We start from the raw sequence: 19,802 nt of genomic DNA, 5'->3' as shown, positions 1-19,802 counted from the left end.
TGATTGCCACTCGATCCTTATTTGTGCTGACGGAGCACTCTGCCTGCATGTTTAATGCGCTACTCTGGGTTGGTGGGTCATGTAGGAATAGTAAAAATGGAGTATAGAGTGAACAAATGTGAAGACGAATCAATCTGTGAAGTATGTAGTATGGAACTTTGAGATTTGGTACAGGGAAACACATTTTATTCATCTGTGTATTTGTGAGAGGCATGTCTTTTTTTATTATTTAGGGGATGCAACTTCGGGGATGTGTCCAAGGTATACCCTGCCTCTTGGCCAAAATCAGCAGGGATAGGATCCAGCCCCACTGTGACCCTGATGAGGATAAGTGGTTACAGATAATGTATGGATTATCTAAGGGAAGGGGATAGGGGTGTTTCAGACAACATTAGGGTTCCATTAGAGCTGTTAAAATCAAACTATGTTTTGAAGAAGACGTTAATATATATATTGCTTTGTATCAAAAATCCACCTTTTAATTTTTAGCTCTCGTCAGCAGCATTAAAGTCTGGAAAGTCTCCACTCAGCTGGTTTACCTCATTTGAACTGGAGGAGCGACTGCTGCAATTGGCCGATCCCAGCACACCATTGTGACTGTTCTGACTCTGACAACTCCCAATCTTCAAAATGTATTTAATTAAAGCCCTTTTAACTAAATTGCATTTATTTGTGGACCGTCATGAAGAACATTATTCTTGTTCTACTTGAAAACAAAATTATGATAATTCAGTAATACAAAACACTTAATTAATTTTCTAATATACTTTCCAAGGCATTCAGACCTCAGCATGAAGCGCTCCAGGCTGTTTGTATTTTGGCCTTTCATTCAGCCTGTCTTTATCACAAATTGGAAATAGCCTCATATTGCCTCTTGAACAGGTGGCATTAGAATACTGAAACTCTCACAATATCATAAGCCATTCTGTAGTTGGTAGGATGTGGTACCAAGTGCCAACATAATACAATACAAATATTATATATATATATATATCATATTATTTTTTACCACCTAAAGCACCCACACTTGCTCAGCAAAGAGCTCTGAAATGGCTGTTACTCTCTCTGTCTGCCCACCCTGCAAACCTTTAAAGTCACTGACCTAAAAATCTCAGTAGTATTGTCTTAAGCTAGCTGGCAGCGTGACTCTAGTATCGGCAATGTCAGTTTGTCCAACACTTTGGTCCTGACTAAAATATCTCTCAAAACAACTCTCAGATGGATCGCCATGAAATTTAGTTCAGACAGTTGATGAAACCAAGTGATTCTGGTCACCTGATATTTGTCTGAGGTGCCTTTCCCCTATGTATGTATCCAAAGCTATTACTCTCTACATCTAAAATATAATCACGCTGATTTTGATCCCCATTGTCATGTCACAATGTCAAACACATGTTGAACTATGTGTACAGTTGTTCAATTTTCAACTTTAACCTGAGACCTTTCTGTAAAAAGCTTGTGTCTCTTTGATTCTTCCTTGTTGGGCCCAAAGGGAGGATAGCTGCTCTCCTGTCTCAGATGATTATCTCAGGAACACTTAAAACCCACTGTTAAGTCCCTGTGTGATCCCTAGGGTGCTGTGTTATCTCTTCACATCCTCTGATCCAGAGGAACTGACGTGCAATTTCAACAGCCACAAATGGTTTTCCTATCATCTATATTGAGGCATCAGGTAGTGTTGCTAAAGACCAAATGGTCCATGTCCTTGTAATTATGTGTGTATGTACATACTGTACACTCACCTAAAACAAACACTGACTGGTTACAGTCAATATAACAGGGCTTAATAAGGTCAGTGCAAGAGCCTGTCTGAGTCAGAAAACCTTGAGAATACATAGAGTGTGAATTAAGTTTTCACTAATCTCATACGTCAGTTGCCAGTACGTCAATACGCTTGTAGTGATCTGAATGTTAGTCGTTAAGCGATTAAAGTTTTGAAGGAGGGATGTTAAATGTAGGAAAAAGGGCAACTGGAGACACTACAGAGAGTTAGGGGCAAGGGAGATCTCTTGAGAAGGTGTTGTGGTGTTTCAGCACCACACTTCTCGACAATCAGTCAAACAGTGCGGTTCTAGTTTGATGATTTATTTCAATCAGATTTCCTGTTAATAAAGAATGCATTGTAGGAGCCACTCTTTGTTCAGTCATGTTGGTGTTTTTCTTTCTTTATTTTAACCAATCCGAAAAGTTGAAAACACACCTTCATGTGAACCAGAGGGTTTTTTAGTACCACATAGTGTTTACAACAGCAAGTATAGAGGCCCTTACAAATTGGGTATAAAGCATAATGGTGTTCTGTCAATCAGTGATTGAGAATAGCAGAAGTGACACTTATTTATATGATAATGTAGGAGATTATTACTATGATCTTCCACAACAACTCAAAGTTTGATTGCTTCATTTAAATGAACTGTGCGTCTTGAATATGTAAAAAGAACCTATTAAGGATGCATGTAATCTCCTGAGACAAACACGGTATTGTCTGTAAGGACTTGGAAAGCAAGTTGAAAGTAACATGAGTGTGGAGCTGAACCACCAGGGAACATTTCTTGATTGTTTTTCTTGTGTGTGAGGTTCCACATGAGTATTCTCTTTGGTTACTTCTCTACAAAGACCCCCACTCCAAAGAAAGAAAGATAAAACGAAAATACAAAGTCCATTTCTTTTGCTGCTCAGCACAGGCTTGTCAGTTGTTATTATGTGGATTTCTTTTGCACTCTTCGAGGAGAAAATAAAAGGTTTAGCGGTGGTCAATCCTTTGAAGTGACACAGGCCATTGCTAACATTTGTTTCGAGGAGGCTCAGAAGGACTGAATACTAATTAGGCTGGCCTGTTTTTGGAGGGTTTTTTGCAATAATTTCAAGAAGAGAAGAGGAGCTGCGGTGATTTGTCTGGAATCATTTGCACATTTAAATTCTTATTCACTTGCCCTGCTGAGAATTATGTGAAAATATTGATACTACTGTCATGTCTGTACACGATAAATGAGATGCAACTACTGGTTAGCCTAGTTTAGCATGAAGACTGGAAAAAGGGGGAAATTAGCCGAGCTAGCCATAACAAAATCTGTCTCTTTAGCGTTAGTGGATTTTGTGACCTTTGGGGAGTCAGGCCAGCTGTTAGTTACACTAACAAGCCACTGTAGTTTCACATTACCATACAGATGTGAGAGTGGTATAGATTTTGTCATCTAACTCTCAGCAAGAAGGAGAGCACATTTCCCATGTAATAAAATTTCATTGAATCAATCCTGCAGGTGTCCATACTATAAGCGTTCTATTCCAGCTGTGCAGATTGTTGCAACTACAGTATATCGCTGTAATCCTGTGACTCCTCTCCTTGAAATTTAATGAAGAAAAAAGACAGATTTAAATATTATTCAGTCCTCCTGAGCCTGAATCCCCAAACCTGAACCAAGAAATAATCCATTACAAAGCCTCCTGTAAAAATGTTAATGATTCTTTTCAACAACACCTTACTAATTTAAGATTTGTCACCTTTGGACGGAGTCAAACTCTTTTTTCTTTTTCTTTTTTGCACATTTCAGGTCTTTTAGCTGAGCCTAGCTTGCTCCAGCTTCATATCTACTTTACAGATGTGTACACATTTGTAGGTATGGACAGTATGGATTGCATGTGTGAGAACAAGCCTCAGCTCACACCTCCATGTGCTTTGCTGGAGATAACAACCTCTTTCTCCCACCCAGCCACACAAAACTTCACAATTTTGTCACTCAGAAGTTGCACACACAGTTCTTCTTTGTAGAAGCGATCAAAAGACTTTCAGGTAATTCCAAGATGATAAAGAAGAATCTTACATAGCTCTGAAATTCAGCTCTGGTACATAAAAGAGAAAATAATTCACATTTGTCATAACATACAGCTGTGTAAAACATATGCTTAAGATTACTGCGTTAAAATCCCTCACCACTCTATTGGAGCCTGTACATTCTTTGTATATAATGAGCCCTGATATTTCCCTCTATCTGAAGGGGGGGGGGGGGGGGGGGGCTTCACACACCCAGGTACACTTATCCAGTGAACCTGGGTGTGTGTTTGTGTGCTTATAAAGGAATAAACACTTGCATTCATATATATGGTGAAATATAGTCCACAACTAATCTCCATGCAAATATAGGACCTTTTAAATAAGCTTGTACTTTTTTTCATTCTTCTTATGACAAACAAAAGGAGACATTTTATCCATGTTTCCATTCATGTACTCAGAATGAAAGGAAATTATTGTAAGATGGTACTTTATTGGTTTCAAGAGAGATGGAATTGCACCAGCCCAGAGTCTTAGTCGAATTAACATATCTTTGATTTAAAGCATTTGACATTTACAGTAGGAAGATCTACTCCAAAGTCATCTTACACAAACCATCGAGACATTCAGCTCACTGTTGTTTAGAATCCAGTTTTTAATATTTAAATGAACTATAAAAAGCACATTAAAACATTTTCTCATTTTAGTTACAAAAATGGGTCACCTAAAGGGCTTCTCATTGCATTCACAGAAGGATTTGAACAGTGGATGTCTAACAGTTATTGTAATTCTCTCTTAAAAAATCCCCACCCAAAATATATAAACTTAATTGCTTAACCAAGGTATATACAGGGCATAACATCCTTGCATCTTACAGGTTATCAAGAAAGTTTGAGGTATACAACCAAAATAAAAAGCCTGTCAGGAAACAAAACAGAAAAAAAACAACAAATAGAATTAAATAAAGGAAAATGAATGCCATGATTGCTTCCTACTAGCACAGGATCACAACATTAGTGGGAGATGTTGTCGTATTCGTGCTGGTGTGATACTTCCAGTTGTTTTACCTACGGTCACAAGGGCAAAACAGCAAATAACCTCAAGCTTTGGACTGTCAATATATACAAAGGGGATACAGTCTAATTTAGCAATAGAGAATTGTTTGAATGCTCGCTTTATTTGCTTCATGACAGGTACACAGTATGTGTTCAACAAAAAATACCAGAATTATAAATTTATTTGATTGAATGATGTCTTTAACTTACACTGTATATCTAACCAACATTGAAATTAAAGAGCCGGAAGCAGAATCTGATACACATGCAAGTTTTGAAAGTGGATTCAGAAATAACAGTATTGTACAAAATAATAATTACAGTTTTTTTTATAATTATCAAAATACACCTTCTTTCTTAGCACCTCTTTATTCTTTTTGTGTTTTTTGAACAAGCACCATTGTAGTCGTTTTCATACAGCACCTGGAGAGTCCAGAGAGGAGGTCTGTGTCCCCTCATGTCGCCTGACCCCCTCTCTTGGTTACCTCCGATTCACCCTCCTCTGCCACGCGTTCAAATGTCCTTCACCTTTGCTCCATAACGTGGTTAAGTCATGTGGTTCAAGCCCTACAAGGGCAACAAGTATTTTCCTGGGTTACACGTACATACATGGAAAGACATGTTTGCTACACCATCTCTTATTCAAAACTTGCATGTGGCATAGAAAAGGGTGGGGGGCTAGAAATGGGGTTTGGTGGTACCCAAAACGTCTCAACTTGACTTTCTTTGCTGGCCCCATCAAGTCCTTTTTTTTCTTTTTCGTTTTTATTTAGCCAAGGAAGCAGACGGGCCCAACTTCAAACCCAAACTTCTGGTTAGGGTCCCCAAAGTCAGTCAACATGACATCGATGATTGGAACCTGATCGATTTTGGGAGTATTAATCTCCATCACAGTCTTTCCATAGCCCTTCCTCGTCTGCAACAAGAGACACACAAGCACAGAGACACAGAGGAAACAATTAGACAAACAAAATCCCAAACACACATTTTGTCACATTTCTAACTGCACAAAACCTTTCACTGTGTGGTTGTTCTGATCACTAGGCCAGTCCAGACCTACAGTAAGCTACTGGGAAAACTTGAATAATGTGTGTTTGAGAGTGCTTTCACAGTCATCAGCTTTCATCAGTTACAATCATAGCTTTTTACTCTTCCTTGTTTCAGTACTAATGTGATTTTATTTCAGGAGTAACAGTTCTGTTCAGCAAGTTCCAAATGGATGAGAATCTGATTACAAACATTAAAAACTTCTTCTCCATATACTTGAAACAGCATAGGAGTAAATGTGTCAGAAATCATTTCTGCTGGAGTATAACCTTTTTTCGTATAATAACCATGGCTAACTAGGCTATTTCATCAAAGAAATCTAACTTGAAAGACAAATTTGAAAGCCAACACCAAAATACCTCACACATCATTTGTACTACAACACTTTGCCATTCTGAGTGATGCCAGTGACAGACTGAACTCTTCCACTCCCTGCTCATTTACACCAACAGTATCTATGGACAGGGCTTACCGCACATCCATCTGAGAGGGCCTTGATGTAAGGGTTATTGTCATAGGACATCTCCTCATCATTGGCGCCCAGGAAGCGCAACGCCTTGTCATAGCTATCGCTTGTAGCGTCATGCCACGCCACAGACTGGTGACAGCTGTAGGTGAAGTTTTGCCTGGCCGAGGCTGTCAGTAGTCTGAGGAAGGTCATCTGTACCATGTTTATTGAGTTTCCCTCTGCGTCAACATAGGAAAGCTGTTGGTGGGCAAACAGAGATGGAGACAGGTCAAATGTAAGAAGCAAACACGAGTCTACATTTTCACTTAACAGTTGGATTTATGAATGTGTACAAAAAAACTAAAATCAAGAATCAAGAATGTCTGAAAGAAATATGTAAAAAGGAAAAGTCAAACATAATGATAAAGCAAAATACCATGTCTCTTAACTCATCTGATTCACAAAACTGATTTTAGACGGTTAGCAGCTGTTGCAAAGTAACACTTGGAGGCACAGTACTTTCATCCAAATTAACCACTGAGGAGTTCAAATGTGGAGACATGATACATCACATAACAGCCCTCACATAACAATCCATTTTTGCTCAAACAGTCATACCGACATTTGTTCAGATGGATTCAAGGTTCACTGTCAATGTCACTAACCCAGAAGAAAACTATTTCACAGCCAGCCAGAGCAGACATGCTACTGTACACAAGGATTTTTACACTGAAGCATCAATTAGTCTTAAAATGATTATAATGTTAACTTGCTGTCTAGAAAATATGAGCATACGACTGGTGGCATTTTGTCTCCATGTAAATAAAGGACGTAAACAGGATTTCCAAAAGACACAAAGAAAGAATCACCTTACTAGCAAAAAGCAAAAACATTGATTAAAGCTTCTGATGTCCATACATCATTCCAATATTATGTGTGGTAATTAAATACCACATGTACAGTACTTTGTAAAATATATGGTAGTTTAATGGCACATATGTCTGCCAACAATTTTTTCAATGTATTTTGAGTCTCAGTGTGAACTATATGATCCCTTTGTCTCCCTTACAATGCTTCAATCTAGAGAAACAACAGGTCTTCAGAACACTCATGACCATGAACATTAAGTTTTTGTGAACCTGTGAGGGACACGTGCATTCAAAGAGTCCTGAGTACAGTACAGTAGTTTTAATCCCATAAAGCCGAATAATGTCCTGTCACAGTCAGTCTTTTTTTATATCAGTGGAAATACTTCAGCATGACCGCAGTTTGATGTAGTAGGACAAACTTGTTTCTGTGATTGTGGAGCACAGACCATTTTTAATTATTCAATGGCAAAGTGAGGATGACTGGAATGCTGGATGAAGCCTCTGTAAAAAAATTTATTTAAGCTATGTTCTTTATATGGAGCAGTCCAAGAATTGTAACAGTGACAATGAAACTGAGGCATTAGTTCAAAAGAATGGAGATTATTTTAACTAAAAGCCAATCTGTTCATGACAAAAGCATATACTTTGCACTTTGAACTCCCTCTGCTCTGGCTTTGCCTAAAAAAATGAACACTTAAACCATTAGGTAGATTCCTTTATGGGGAGCAACTTTGGGTCACCGCACCACAATTGCATGGGAGGTGCTGCTATTTGAGGCTATTAGCAGGTGCATAGGAGAATGTGGGAAAAATAGGAGAGGTTGAGCAATCCATTTAGTATAGCACTATAGACTTACTATTTTACCACGCTTAAATTCACTGAACCATGACCCAGGGACTTCTTTGGGCCATGAAGATATTCTGACCTGTGGAAAACAAAACCAGACAGAATATATTACTCACAGATATTATGGGTAGCATCAGTGTTTATCATCTGGGAGCAGAGGATAAACCTGTTTGTTATTTTAATATTGTTTTCACAAACTTCAGAGTCAGATCATACTTTAGCATTTGCCCTTTGGTGGATTTTGTGTTGTTTGCACACATTTGAATGTCAAATCTATACAAGCTTAGCCCTGAAGCAAATCAAATGGCTTCTTTTGACAACTTCAGCCTACTGCTATGCTAATTGTTGATGTGTTGGTTTAGCATAATGGCTTAATATCTGATGTGAAATGATGATTTGAAATAGGCAAGTATAAATCTCATGGGGACAAATCCAAAGTCACTTACTCCATTAGACTTCTTATCTGGATAGATGCAGGTTTCACCCCCAGCGGTGAAGTTACAGTAGACTTTGAAAGAATCCCCAGAGCAGCCTTGGTTGGGATCAATCCAATATTCACCTGAGGAGAACCAATCAGACTCAAAATTCCGTTCCACTAATGTCCACAGGAAAATGTGCCAGATTTATTGATCCTATGTGAAATTCATCTTTGGAGAAATGCAATGCTCATTTTTCATGGCTAATACACTGTGAGATAAAATGTTATCACTATGCCTGAAGCAAGGTATAATTTATGTGCAGCAATTTTATAAAAATGTTTTCCTTAACAGGAGAAAAAATAGTAAACCTAATAAACCTAAATCAATCCATACTAATGTACATGACATTTTTTTATTCTTATTGTTCCACTTTGCATGTGGATAGGTCCTGAGGACCCAGAGGTCATGTAAATTTACTATAAAAGATGCAGATAGTGGGCACATATCTACAAAAACTGACAGACCAAAAGATATGAAAGGCAAAATGGAAAAAAAAACCTTTCAGTTCTTTTGTTAAAGAAAAAACAGGTGTCCTGACCAACAACAAGATTTAGAAAATGGGGAGAGTTTTGATTTTTCTCTTTCAGTATTTCTTTACTTTTACATTCAACACTCCTGATTTGATTCTGCTTACCATCAGGGAACTCTGGATGGCAGAGCTGCAGATCTTTGCAAGTTCTGGCAGGGTTGTTTTGTGTGCCCATGGGGTATTTCATGCGTTCAATGTCCTGTTTGAGGTTGTTGAGTGAGCCAAAGATATCCTCCATGCCCTCGCCATAGTCCATGATGGCTGCGTCTGACTGCATGTCAGTGGAGCGCTTGGTCTTCTTGGGTGACTGGATGGGCAGAGGCTGGATAACTTCACCAGGTGGGCCCTATAAGATGTGGTGGGATAAACTGTTTAACATCTTATTCAAGACTGACCTTTGGTACAATGTCACAACTTACTAAACAGTTTCCATAAACAGTAGTGGTACTCACAGGAGGACCAGGAGGACCAATTGAACCAGTGTCTCCTTTTGGACCAGCAGGACCCTGGAATTGAATTGAATAGAAACACATTATCCAAGATACATCTAACATACACATAGTGACAATATGCCCTTAAAAACACTGATAGTACTCACACTTGAACCTTTGGATCCTTTGGGACCTTGAGGACCCTGCAAGAGACAGGACATAAACAAGTTAAACAAGTTATTTGGCAAAGTCATTCTATCATCAGTGTAGAATCTAAATGAATGGCTGAATCAGTAAAAGACTTACAGGCAGACCAGGGGGCCCTGGGGGACCGAGAGGACCGGCAGATCCACCGATACCCTGTGATAAGATAAGATGAAAGCAGATAAATATTAAAGAAGCATTGGAGACAAAAGTATTATTGTGAGGTTTCAATAATGAGTGAAATGAAAAAGCTAGAATATAATGGCGAACGACCAGGGACATGGAATGATACTTAGTTTATGAGTTCAACAGATGCATAATGGTAAGAAGCTTTCACACGGAATTATGGAGATTTTTATTAACTGAGATAGAGACAAAGTCTTTATTTTAGCCATCAAGAAGGGACCAAACAGTGCACTTGTGGGGTGATTTTCTTTGAACCCAGCAATTCACAGTCTTATAGCTCAATTTTGTCAGGAAATCAAGCCAAATAATATATATTGAGTGCCTAAAATAGAAATGGTAAACTGAGTGAAAACTTTTTGAAGCCCTTGTGCTCTGACAGAAGGGGACATTACAATTTTATTAGGCTTAATCTCTAGATGCTCAATCTAACCCATCACCTTAAATCACTAAGCCAGGGAAGGCTGAGGGCCACAGCAGGACAGAATAGCGTATTCAGTTATTCTGCAATGTTTTTTTAAAAATGGATGAAGGCTGTCATCGGTCCTTTATTGAAAAGCTTCAACCTCCTTACAGTACTGCTTTCTGTTTAACTAGAGGGCTCAATGGTTGAGAAAATATCTAAATTTTAATGCTACGTTTCGGTAGGAAGCTCTTAGTGTTTTCCACAATGCAGAACATTACTTATTATTATTATTATTATTATTATTAAATATTATCGCACTAGACAAGGATCATCAGATATACAGAATATGGCCACAATGGAAACAAGTGGTAAAAATAAAATCTGGTGCGTATAGTTCATGATGTTCAAGATGCGATGGAAAACTCAAAATACAAGATTTATCCACTCAGACTGAGCTTCTTCTAATCCAATTCTGTCAGAAGCTAGACCAATGTGCTCACTATGTGCTCACTGAGGATATGGTCAATGAAGAGGTGTGCATTGTAGCGCATGCCTCAGCTGCTTTTTTCATTGGGTTTTAATCAACAGCATGTGACTGTAGCAAGACCTGTGGTCACAGTGGAAGGGCAAAGGGGCTAAGAAATGGCAGGAAGTTGAGGACAAGTGGGCCCGAGGACCAACATGGGAATGGAGTCATCAATTACTTACACCGTCGCCCTTGCTGCCAGGAGAACCTTGGGGCCCGGGCAAACCTCTGTCTCCCTTCTCTCCTTGCTCACCAGGAGGTCCAATCAGGCCAATCAAACCTGGGTGACCCTGCAGGACAAACACAAATGTGCACATTCAAAGAACAATCAAATAACAGCTATGTCCCTTTGTGTACTCAAACTTTAAAGTTATTGCATGGATGCATGACAAAGGCAAAAGTGTAACAGCTTTCTTCCACAAAAGTCAAATGCATATGGGATGCTGTGAAGAGTGAAGCTTTACTTAAATACAAATCTTCAGATATTTTAATTGAAATGTCTCTACTGCAACAGACAAAAACCACAAAAACACCACTTCACAACACAAAGATGATGAATCTGAAATAGGCACACTCTAACCATTTCCACTGATTTGACACCGTTTAAAACGCACAACACAGAACACAGTGCCTCTTTTGTGTGCTTTTAAACTGCTCTCTCAAGCCATCATGTCAGTGTGTGGGAGGCAAATTAGATAGAGTAATGTGCGCTGTCTGAATATCCTTTGCAGTTATATTTCACCAGCAATTTTGACAGTGGCAGCAAAGAAAAGAGAAAGATTAGACAGATTAGAGTGATATATCACCTTCAGCTGCATATTCAATCCACTAAGAGTTTTTCTCTCGCAGCAGCTTTGGCAAAAACTAATTTTGTTTCCTAAATGTTAACATAAGCCTGTATTGGTATTAACGCTGCTTTGTAATTTAAAAAGATGTGCTGCTTTTGATCAGTAGTGGAAGCTTTGTGCAAGCGGCAGGCAGCCTTGACTGAAGTCTGAACAAGACCACAAAGGTTCCTTTCATTCTTTTCAAGTTTATCTTCAAACCTATTTGGCATTGGGAAATGAAACCAGCTATCGGTCAGAAATAGGAAAAAAGGGGTGCACTCACCTTTTCACCTTTAGACCCAGGGTCACCTTTCAGACCAGGAAGACCAGGAGGACCCTAAACAACAATAGCACAAGTTAAAAATCAATTTCACAGGAACAAAAGACAATAAAGATAGACAGTGAGGAAAACCAGCAAGCTGTCCTTGCTAAATTTCAGTTTCAGTTTCAAAGAAACATGAAAGAAATGAAAGTGGCAGGAAATGTGTCAGTTATAGAGAGAGAAAAAAAACTGCAAAAAAGATAAAAACAATCCACATATTAAAAATGAAGACAGTCTTAAGCACATTCAGAGACAGATGAGATGTTTAATAGCAACTCCATCTGTAAATGTTTAGTAGAGTAGAAATGTAGATTTGAAATAAGTTCAACCCAACTGAACTTAAAGACTGGAAGCAAGGGGAAACTTCTTGCCTAGCTCTGTCAAAAGTGAAAAAAAATATCCCCGCTAACTCTAGCTGGATAGATAAATAGTGAGACGAGAGAGAGGGGAGAGATTGTGCATACTAACCATGGGACCAGGTGGACCATCTTGTCCAGGAGAGCCGGGCAGTCCTTGTTCACCCTGTGAAAAGCCATTCAATTGTAGTAAGCTTTATAGCCTGCTGTATTTTTTCTGGCCTGCCATTGATTTTCTGTGCTGAGCACGATGATTAATAGCCCAAACAAGGGAAAAAAGCGTGCTGGAATAAACAAGCGAAACTAAAGTATAAGCCAAATGGATGTATTGATTATTCCATGAAGTCTATCATCATTCCTTAGCAGTACTTTTTATGTGTGTACACTTGGTGTGTGTCTATGTTTGAGCATGCATGTCAGCTGAATGTATATGCAGTGTTTCACAGGAAACATTGTTGTTGCAGTTCAGACTTACAACGGGGCCAGGGATTCCACGCAGACCCTCGGGACCAGGCTTTCCTGATGGCCCCTGGGGTCCAACCGGTCCTGTTTTACCTGATGGACCCTCGGCACCTGCTTCACCCTGCATTTGGATATATAAGTATTGTTAAAGCATGACTCAACCTGAAGAATATAACATGATTTAGGAATTTAAGCTTCCTGTAGCAGACTGATGCATCATTTTTATATTTTGATTTAAAGCTGCTGATATTTTACTGATATTTGGATATGTATGTATTTGATGAAATTAATTCAAATCTTAGCAAAAACATCTAGAGATTAAGGAAATTTTGTCAGACATTACTAATGTTAGAAGGCTAAAAGAATGTCACATGTCCCAGCATCAGTAGTCTTACTACACTGTACTCATCTTACTACACTGTACTCATGATGAATCAAATGTTTTACTTTACTGGAACAGGGACTGCCCCTGTCCAGTCACATGTCATGTAAACTTCTATAAATAAAGGAACAAGGAACTGCTCTGTGCCTCTCTGCTATCTGTAGCTTAGATGTTGCAGTGGCAGGGTGCCCTTTGTACAAAGTAAAGCTCTCGTGTCTGACTCTCATTTGTTCTGGTCTCTCACAGGTGTCGAGTAAGTTGGTAAACTCCTCACAACTAACTTAAAATTAAGAGCAAAAAAACAAACAAACAAACCATAACTTTAGATGTCTGCTGTGTTTTTAGGAAACTGTAGCCAGAGAGGACTCTCCGCAGGTAAATTCTAGCAACAGTGGTATATCTGGTTCTTAATAAATAAATAAATAAATCTACTTTTAAAATCTCTAGCCACACTTGATGTTGTTTGCAGATTTACTTTGGATCCTCTCAGTATCTTTCATCAGAATTCAGCTGCGGGCTGCTTTTAGATTTAAATTATGCTGAGACATTATGCAGTGTGTAGATCGGGTAAACGGGGACAAGTAAACAACAGTCCATGTTATGAAGTGTCCTTGTTCCTCCAAATGAGGTTCAGAACAGGCACAACAATAGATGGTGTTACATTCTGCTATGTTTTCATTTTAATGTCATGAGAAAAATATTATGGCCTCAAGATCGTGTGTTACAGGTGGCCAACTGTAATGTGACATGCATCAATATGCACAGTGACTAGACAGAGCTAATGGAAGCATCAAGTTTGAGCTGGAAGGTATTCAAAGATTACAGGTTTATTGCAAAGTGGTCAGAGCTACTTTACTGAATTTATAACAACTTTTCTATCTTAAAGTAGTTCAGAATTTATAACAACTTTTCTATCTTAAAGTAGTTCAGTACAGTACAGTTCGTTTTTCTTTTGAAATATTTCCACATTTCAGAACATAATATAATGTACTTCATTAAAAGTTATTATATCTAAATGTATACAGTGTACAGGAAAGTAATCTGTGGATTAGCTAAGAAGAAATGTATTTTTTTGTAGTAAATTTGATTTACATTAAGTGTGCACCAACTCATGGTAATTGATTCTGCCTACACACAAAGCAACAGATTATATGGATAGATTTAGACACTCCAGATTGGTGTAAAACAAGTGCCGTTTCAGAGAACTTCATTGGGCTTTCTCTCACTAAAAAGAGAAAAGAATAATAACTCTGTATACCTGAGGGTGAGACATAAATAGTGTTTACTCCTTTTGTCGTTTTTTGAAATTAAGCTGCAGCACAAAGCAAGAAACAAGTAATTCTTAGTTTTACTCAAATAGGCTGCATACATACATTTGCATCTAATTTACTTTGGAAATTATATTACTTCTACGTTTTTGTGCTTCTAATTCAAGATGGGGAACAATGTGGATACAGTGAGGGGGGAGGACAGCCAAGGGACTTGCTGAGATGGCTCTACTGTGCAAAGGATGAATTGATTTTGTTACCTTAGCGCCCTTCTCTCCTTGCCTGCCCTCTGCACCAGCAGCCCCCGGAGGCCCCTGAGGAGGATGACAGGACATTGCTTTAGCATTTCAACACAGCATAAACACACACTAACAGTTCAACAAGACTGTAGAAGCAAGTGAATGTTCATTCATCATTGATCTTTCACATTGTTTCTGTAGCTAATCATAAACACTAGTGAGAAAAATAACTAAGTTATACATCTGTTTGTATATTGGTTCTTTTTTTTTCTTTTTTTTCTTTGAAAAAGTTGTATTCTGTTATGTTATACACAAGGAACGTTACATCCCCACCAGAGATCATTCAGACAGGTTGAATCTCCAGTCTCTTGGCATTTCAGTTTACTTTTATTAGATTTCATATTATAGAATTGTTGTGCCTGATGAATACTTGGTGGGTGCTGTCTCCGAGCAGAGATGATCATCCAGTGCCCTTGAAAGTACACTATTACTTCAGCCTATTTTAGTGACTTGAACATGGCTTTGTCTGCCCACAAACACATACTGTACAGTTTAAGCAGCCATGTATGAATATGCACAGAAAACACACACAACCGGCTTCACTCATGCTAAAGTTCGGCAGGTCATCTTTTCTCTCTGGTCAGAATCTTTCAGGCCCACAGTGATTTGTTCCAACTCCTCCTCCAGTTGTCCCTCTTCAAAAAATGTTTTCTATCCAAATTCCACTCTCATTTGGCCGACTGAGGTCTGAGTGGTATTGACTGAGAGCCTATAATGTGAGCTTGCCTTCTGTCTTGGAGCTTTCATCTTCTCTTGGTGTGTGTACCTATTACTGGTAGTGAAGAGGCAGGCTCTTGATCAGCACAAAGAGCCATTTCAATTGTAGCGACGTGTAGGTGTGTAAGTTGCCAGAGCACCTTTGTGTTGGCTCTGCAGCATCAGGTGTACAAGCCACAGATTATTACTTTTCTTAATTGAATAAAATTGCTACCTGTTACTGAGAAAGGACAGAAGGGTAAAAACTTCATTAGTGACCTGAGCCCGAATGAAAGTTAAAGCCAGATGAGGTTAATAACTTTTCCATATTTCTTTTTTCAAGAAGCAAAGTTGAATACATTTGCGGTATTAAGGCACTTGCAAATCAGGTTAAACGTTCTGCTATGCTAAATTGACTTATTCAGAATTAGTGACCATGATAGAGGGAGATTTCAAGATTCTTTCAAATTTCTACAGGAAAAATACTGAGAAGACACTAAAAGGGCCAACAGATCATGAACAACTCTTGCTGAGGAATTACATATTTAAAGGAGCTAACTGTCAGGAAGTAGCAGGATCACCTCAGGTCAATTTTTTCTAAGTGATTACGGGAAGACCTGTGTGTGATAAAATAGCCCTTTTCCTTACCATAATCCCTTGGCCATTTAGGTGCAGCATATGCTGATACTATGCTAAATACGCAGAATGCAAATTTCATTGGGCACATTAGAAAAGCAATCAACCCTGGTTTAAAAATGCATGACATGTTTTTTCCCCATTGGAGTGAGCCTTGGAGTCTTGCTTTGAAATGCAGTCAGTCACTTGAGATTGTGAGTTTTCTTTCAAAACATGAGAATAGTTCTCCATTTTCATGTGGACTTTAAGCTTCACATCATATTGAAAATATGTTAATGTTCCATCTCTCATATGTGCAGTCCCCCTCATAATGTTGGGTTTGTGAAAGGGATTTCTTATTGGGTAGAGTGAGAAAGGGCATCATAGAAGCATAAACTCTATGTGGCAAAAAATGTGTATTTTATATTAACTCTGATTAACCTTAGAGACTCAGAGACTCAGGTTCTCTGGTGAAGCCTGACAAAATTGTGGGTGATCATGATCACATCAGAAACAACAGATTAAATGATTACATTTTTTTTCAATTTCCTTTGTTCTTGTTGGGCACTCCTAAAGCCAGCCCCTCTCCTTTCATAACTTCTTAACAACTTTACCACGTCCAAGTTATGCCTTTGTTTTGCTCTGGCTGTCAGTCAAACAGCCATGGATCAATAATGTGTCAGACTTGCTATATCTCCCTCACTTTCTTCCCACTGCCACAAGGACGTAAATGAGTTTGCAACAGACAGCTATTTTTTGGTAAGCCTTTTCAATTTCTTACTAAGAAAAAAGAATGATTTTCACATCTTGCCATTCATTTCTCAATAGTCTTTGAGGTGGATTTCTGTACAGACAGCGCAACGCTTTGACCCCTTAAATCTCCCACTTTGTTTTTTCCCCACTCTCCTTTTAATGAAAATGAATCTCTCCTGCTTTACTGCCAAGACTGAGTTGTTGAGAAGGAGCTGTTGCGAAGTGAGGCGGAATACCAGTCTGTTGGCTAAGGAGCCATAATACATGCCAACAGATACACACTCCCTTCATCTGTTTAAAAACAGGGCTAAGACAGTTCACATACTGTAGGTTTGTTGAGTCATGGTTTTAAAACTAACAAAAGCTTTGGTCAGCAAACCATTTCATATCAACAACTCACTCATGCAATGATGACATGAGTGGGGTAACATTACACTGGTCTATCTTGGATTATAGCCAGAAGAACACCAGTGATGCGCACACAAATAAAAAATACTGTAGCAATTTTAGTTTTAATGAGACTTACTCTCTTGCCAGGTGGTCCAGGTGGGCCAGCTTCTCCTGATGGACCTGGAGGTCCCTGAAAACAAGCAAGGAAAGGAGATGATGAATATTATTAAAAGACAATGAGACAAGTTGTGTTAACAAATGAGTCAGTGCTCATATGAATTTTGATGAGCACAGCATGCTTCACTAAATATCTCGTTATGTCTGCCAAAAGGACAATAACACAGAGAGGACATTGACACTTGGGGAATATTCAACCCCAGGATAGTCCAGAAGAGTTACGCCAAAACCCAAACTTGGATGAGATGCTGTATTGCCTGAAATGATACATACTGTGCTCACCAAGACACTTTCATCCAATTATCTCTCAGTTAATTACAGGCAATCAAACCAATTTTTTAATCATTTGCATTGGTAAATATTTTGCAGTACTGAAGTGAAGTGAAAGCAGAATTATTCAGCTATTTTACAGGCTGAGTACACAATTACATGTAAACATAAACAACAGAAGGATATCTAGTACATGTTTACTCTGAAAAAAACTGTGCCATTACACGAAGTTTCTGTATATAATATAGTATGCTATCACAGTTCATAAATGTAACATTCAGTAAATCAAATACTTTGTGTGTTTTTCATTGGCAATTATAAAGGCTAATTTACGTTGAATATGAATATTAATAAGAATTGTTGATTTGTTGCACTTTACACATGACCAGCACATTAGTGTTCGGTTTATATTTTCTAATACTTTAATCTAAATCCATGTTTAGTTACACTTCACCCAAGAGTATGGAGCAAGCGTTACAGTGTAAATTATTTACCAACTAGATTTAATTACAACTTTTACTGCAGGGAAACCTGTGGTGGACTGCTATAATATGGAATATGAAATAAACATAAATAAGAAATATTCATAATCATTCATACACAGTAGCAAAAAAGCTCCTTATTAAGATTATTCAATTATGCACTGATAAAGCATCTCTCAAGTGAACCATATACATGCTATATACTAGTGCAGTCATTAACTCGGGGCAAAATCCGTGAAATGACAACTTACTGGCTGTCCGGCCTCGCCATCTTCTCCCTTCTCTCCTGCTTCTCCATCAGTGCCCTGTAAAAGAGATGTGTGCTGTTAGATGTCTGCCAATGAAAATATCCATACTATACCATATCTACCATACTGTTTACTTTATGGATTTAACATGATTCACAGTAAAAAAAAAAAAAAAGTCAGAAAAAAAATACTGTATAGGGTAAATATTGCTTATAAGATGTCATACTCACAGCAACACCTGGCTCTCCAGGAGGGCCAGGGTCTCCAGGGAATCCAACAGGACCCTTTAAGGGAGAGAAATGAGATGCATCAGCACAGCAAAAGAAACCTGAGGCACTGCTGCTAAGACATAATTTCCCTGGATACAGGTATTAAGGACATGGTTAGTAATTTAGACAGTAATTTAGTCCTAGTGGACCTGGTTACAACCATTGAAGGCAATTTGATGGACTTAATGATGATGTTGCAAATCCAAGAGAAAAGGCCTCACTGCGTTCCATTACCATGCAGGCATAAAATATAATCTCCCTCAATAAAAAGGCTTTTTAGCTCTTGAATATGTTCTAGGCTAAAATTACCTGCCTCAAGACTGGTGGGGGACATTTCCTTTAAAGCAGTACATTTGATCCTGTTAGACTGAGTGCTGGAAAACATTTTTTTTTTTGAGAATATCTGGCAGACTTACAGGATTGCCCTTTGGACCGTCATCTCCAGGGGGTCCTTTAGCACCAGCAGGTCCAGCAGCTCCAGGGGGGCCAGCCTCTCCTTTCTCTCCTCTCTCGCCTTTAGGTCCCTATAGTGTTGGGGTGGGGGAGGGTATTCATCACATCAGTATCATGGGGCATAATTTTTTTAAGCATCTACACTGAATTGAATGGAGTCTAAAAACTGACTTGTGGCCTGTGGTTGCTGAGAGCCAAGGCTGATTTCAGTGTGCAGAGGACAATAACTCTGGGTGGTTAACAGAAATGACACTGGAAACTGGTATTGTATTGGTATTGCACCATGATCTCTTAGATATGATGTTACTGTGCCTCTACAGTCCTGGAAGGGGCAACTTACAGTAATCTCAAAGGTGCAATATGTGGCATTTCAAGCATCCATACAATTAAGTCTATGTTTCCTAGAAACACCATAATCCCTTATGAGAATATGTTGGACATGATTTTACTTTAATCCCCTTCACCATCTGGCATTGTACTGTAATAAACTTTGAAAACTCCAGCTTCTAGTTCTATTTGTGCTGATACAATGGTGCATTCATCCTGTTTCATGTGAAAACCACTTTTTCCTTGTGACCAGAAGAAATTCAGCAGATTCTCTGAATTGTGATTTGGTGGCAAATCTGTTGATGATTTGAATGAGTGATTGTCCCGTATGTACCCATCTGCTGGATTGCACTTGTGTAGTCAGCTATTTATGTTCCATTCAGTGGAACTCTTTTGGCTAAAAGAAACATTGTTTAA

The 19,802-nt window shown here is 38.6% G+C and overlaps 1 protein-coding gene across 3 annotated transcripts in view; it reads right to left on the bottom strand.

Moving 5' to 3' along the window:
* Positions 1–4,489: 4,489 nt before the first annotated feature.
* col11a1a (collagen, type XI, alpha 1a) overlaps positions 4,490–19,802 on the bottom strand; it is a 77,429-nt gene continuing 62,116 nt past the window's right edge. For all 3 annotated transcript variants that reach the window (XM_010736089.3, XM_010736090.3, XM_010736093.3), the window contains 17 exons: positions 19,022–19,129; positions 18,567–18,620; positions 18,340–18,393; positions 17,296–17,349; positions 14,667–14,720; positions 12,770–12,877; positions 12,407–12,460; positions 11,900–11,953; positions 10,972–11,079; positions 9,777–9,830; positions 9,638–9,673; positions 9,492–9,545; positions 9,145–9,385; positions 8,478–8,590; positions 8,042–8,110; positions 6,341–6,574; positions 4,490–5,737 (listed from right to left, as the gene is read on the bottom strand). In XM_010736089.3, the coding sequence (XP_010734391.3) occupies positions 5,591–5,737; positions 6,341–6,574; positions 8,042–8,110; positions 8,478–8,590; positions 9,145–9,385; positions 9,492–9,545; positions 9,638–9,673; positions 9,777–9,830; positions 10,972–11,079; positions 11,900–11,953; positions 12,407–12,460; positions 12,770–12,877; positions 14,667–14,720; positions 17,296–17,349; positions 18,340–18,393; positions 18,567–18,620; positions 19,022–19,129 (1,596 nt within the window). In that variant the 3' untranslated portion in view covers positions 4,490–5,590. The remainder of the gene's footprint in view (positions 5,738–6,340; positions 6,575–8,041; positions 8,111–8,477; positions 8,591–9,144; positions 9,386–9,491; positions 9,546–9,637; positions 9,674–9,776; positions 9,831–10,971; positions 11,080–11,899; positions 11,954–12,406; positions 12,461–12,769; positions 12,878–14,666; positions 14,721–17,295; positions 17,350–18,339; positions 18,394–18,566; positions 18,621–19,021; positions 19,130–19,802) is intronic.

The sequence above is a fragment of the Larimichthys crocea genome, chromosome XXIII (genome assembly GCF_000972845.2).
Source record: "Larimichthys crocea isolate SSNF chromosome XXIII, L_crocea_2.0, whole genome shotgun sequence".
Taxonomy (NCBI): domain Eukaryota; kingdom Metazoa; phylum Chordata; class Actinopteri; family Sciaenidae; genus Larimichthys; species Larimichthys crocea.
This window is presented reverse-complemented; position numbering and strand designations above follow the sequence as displayed.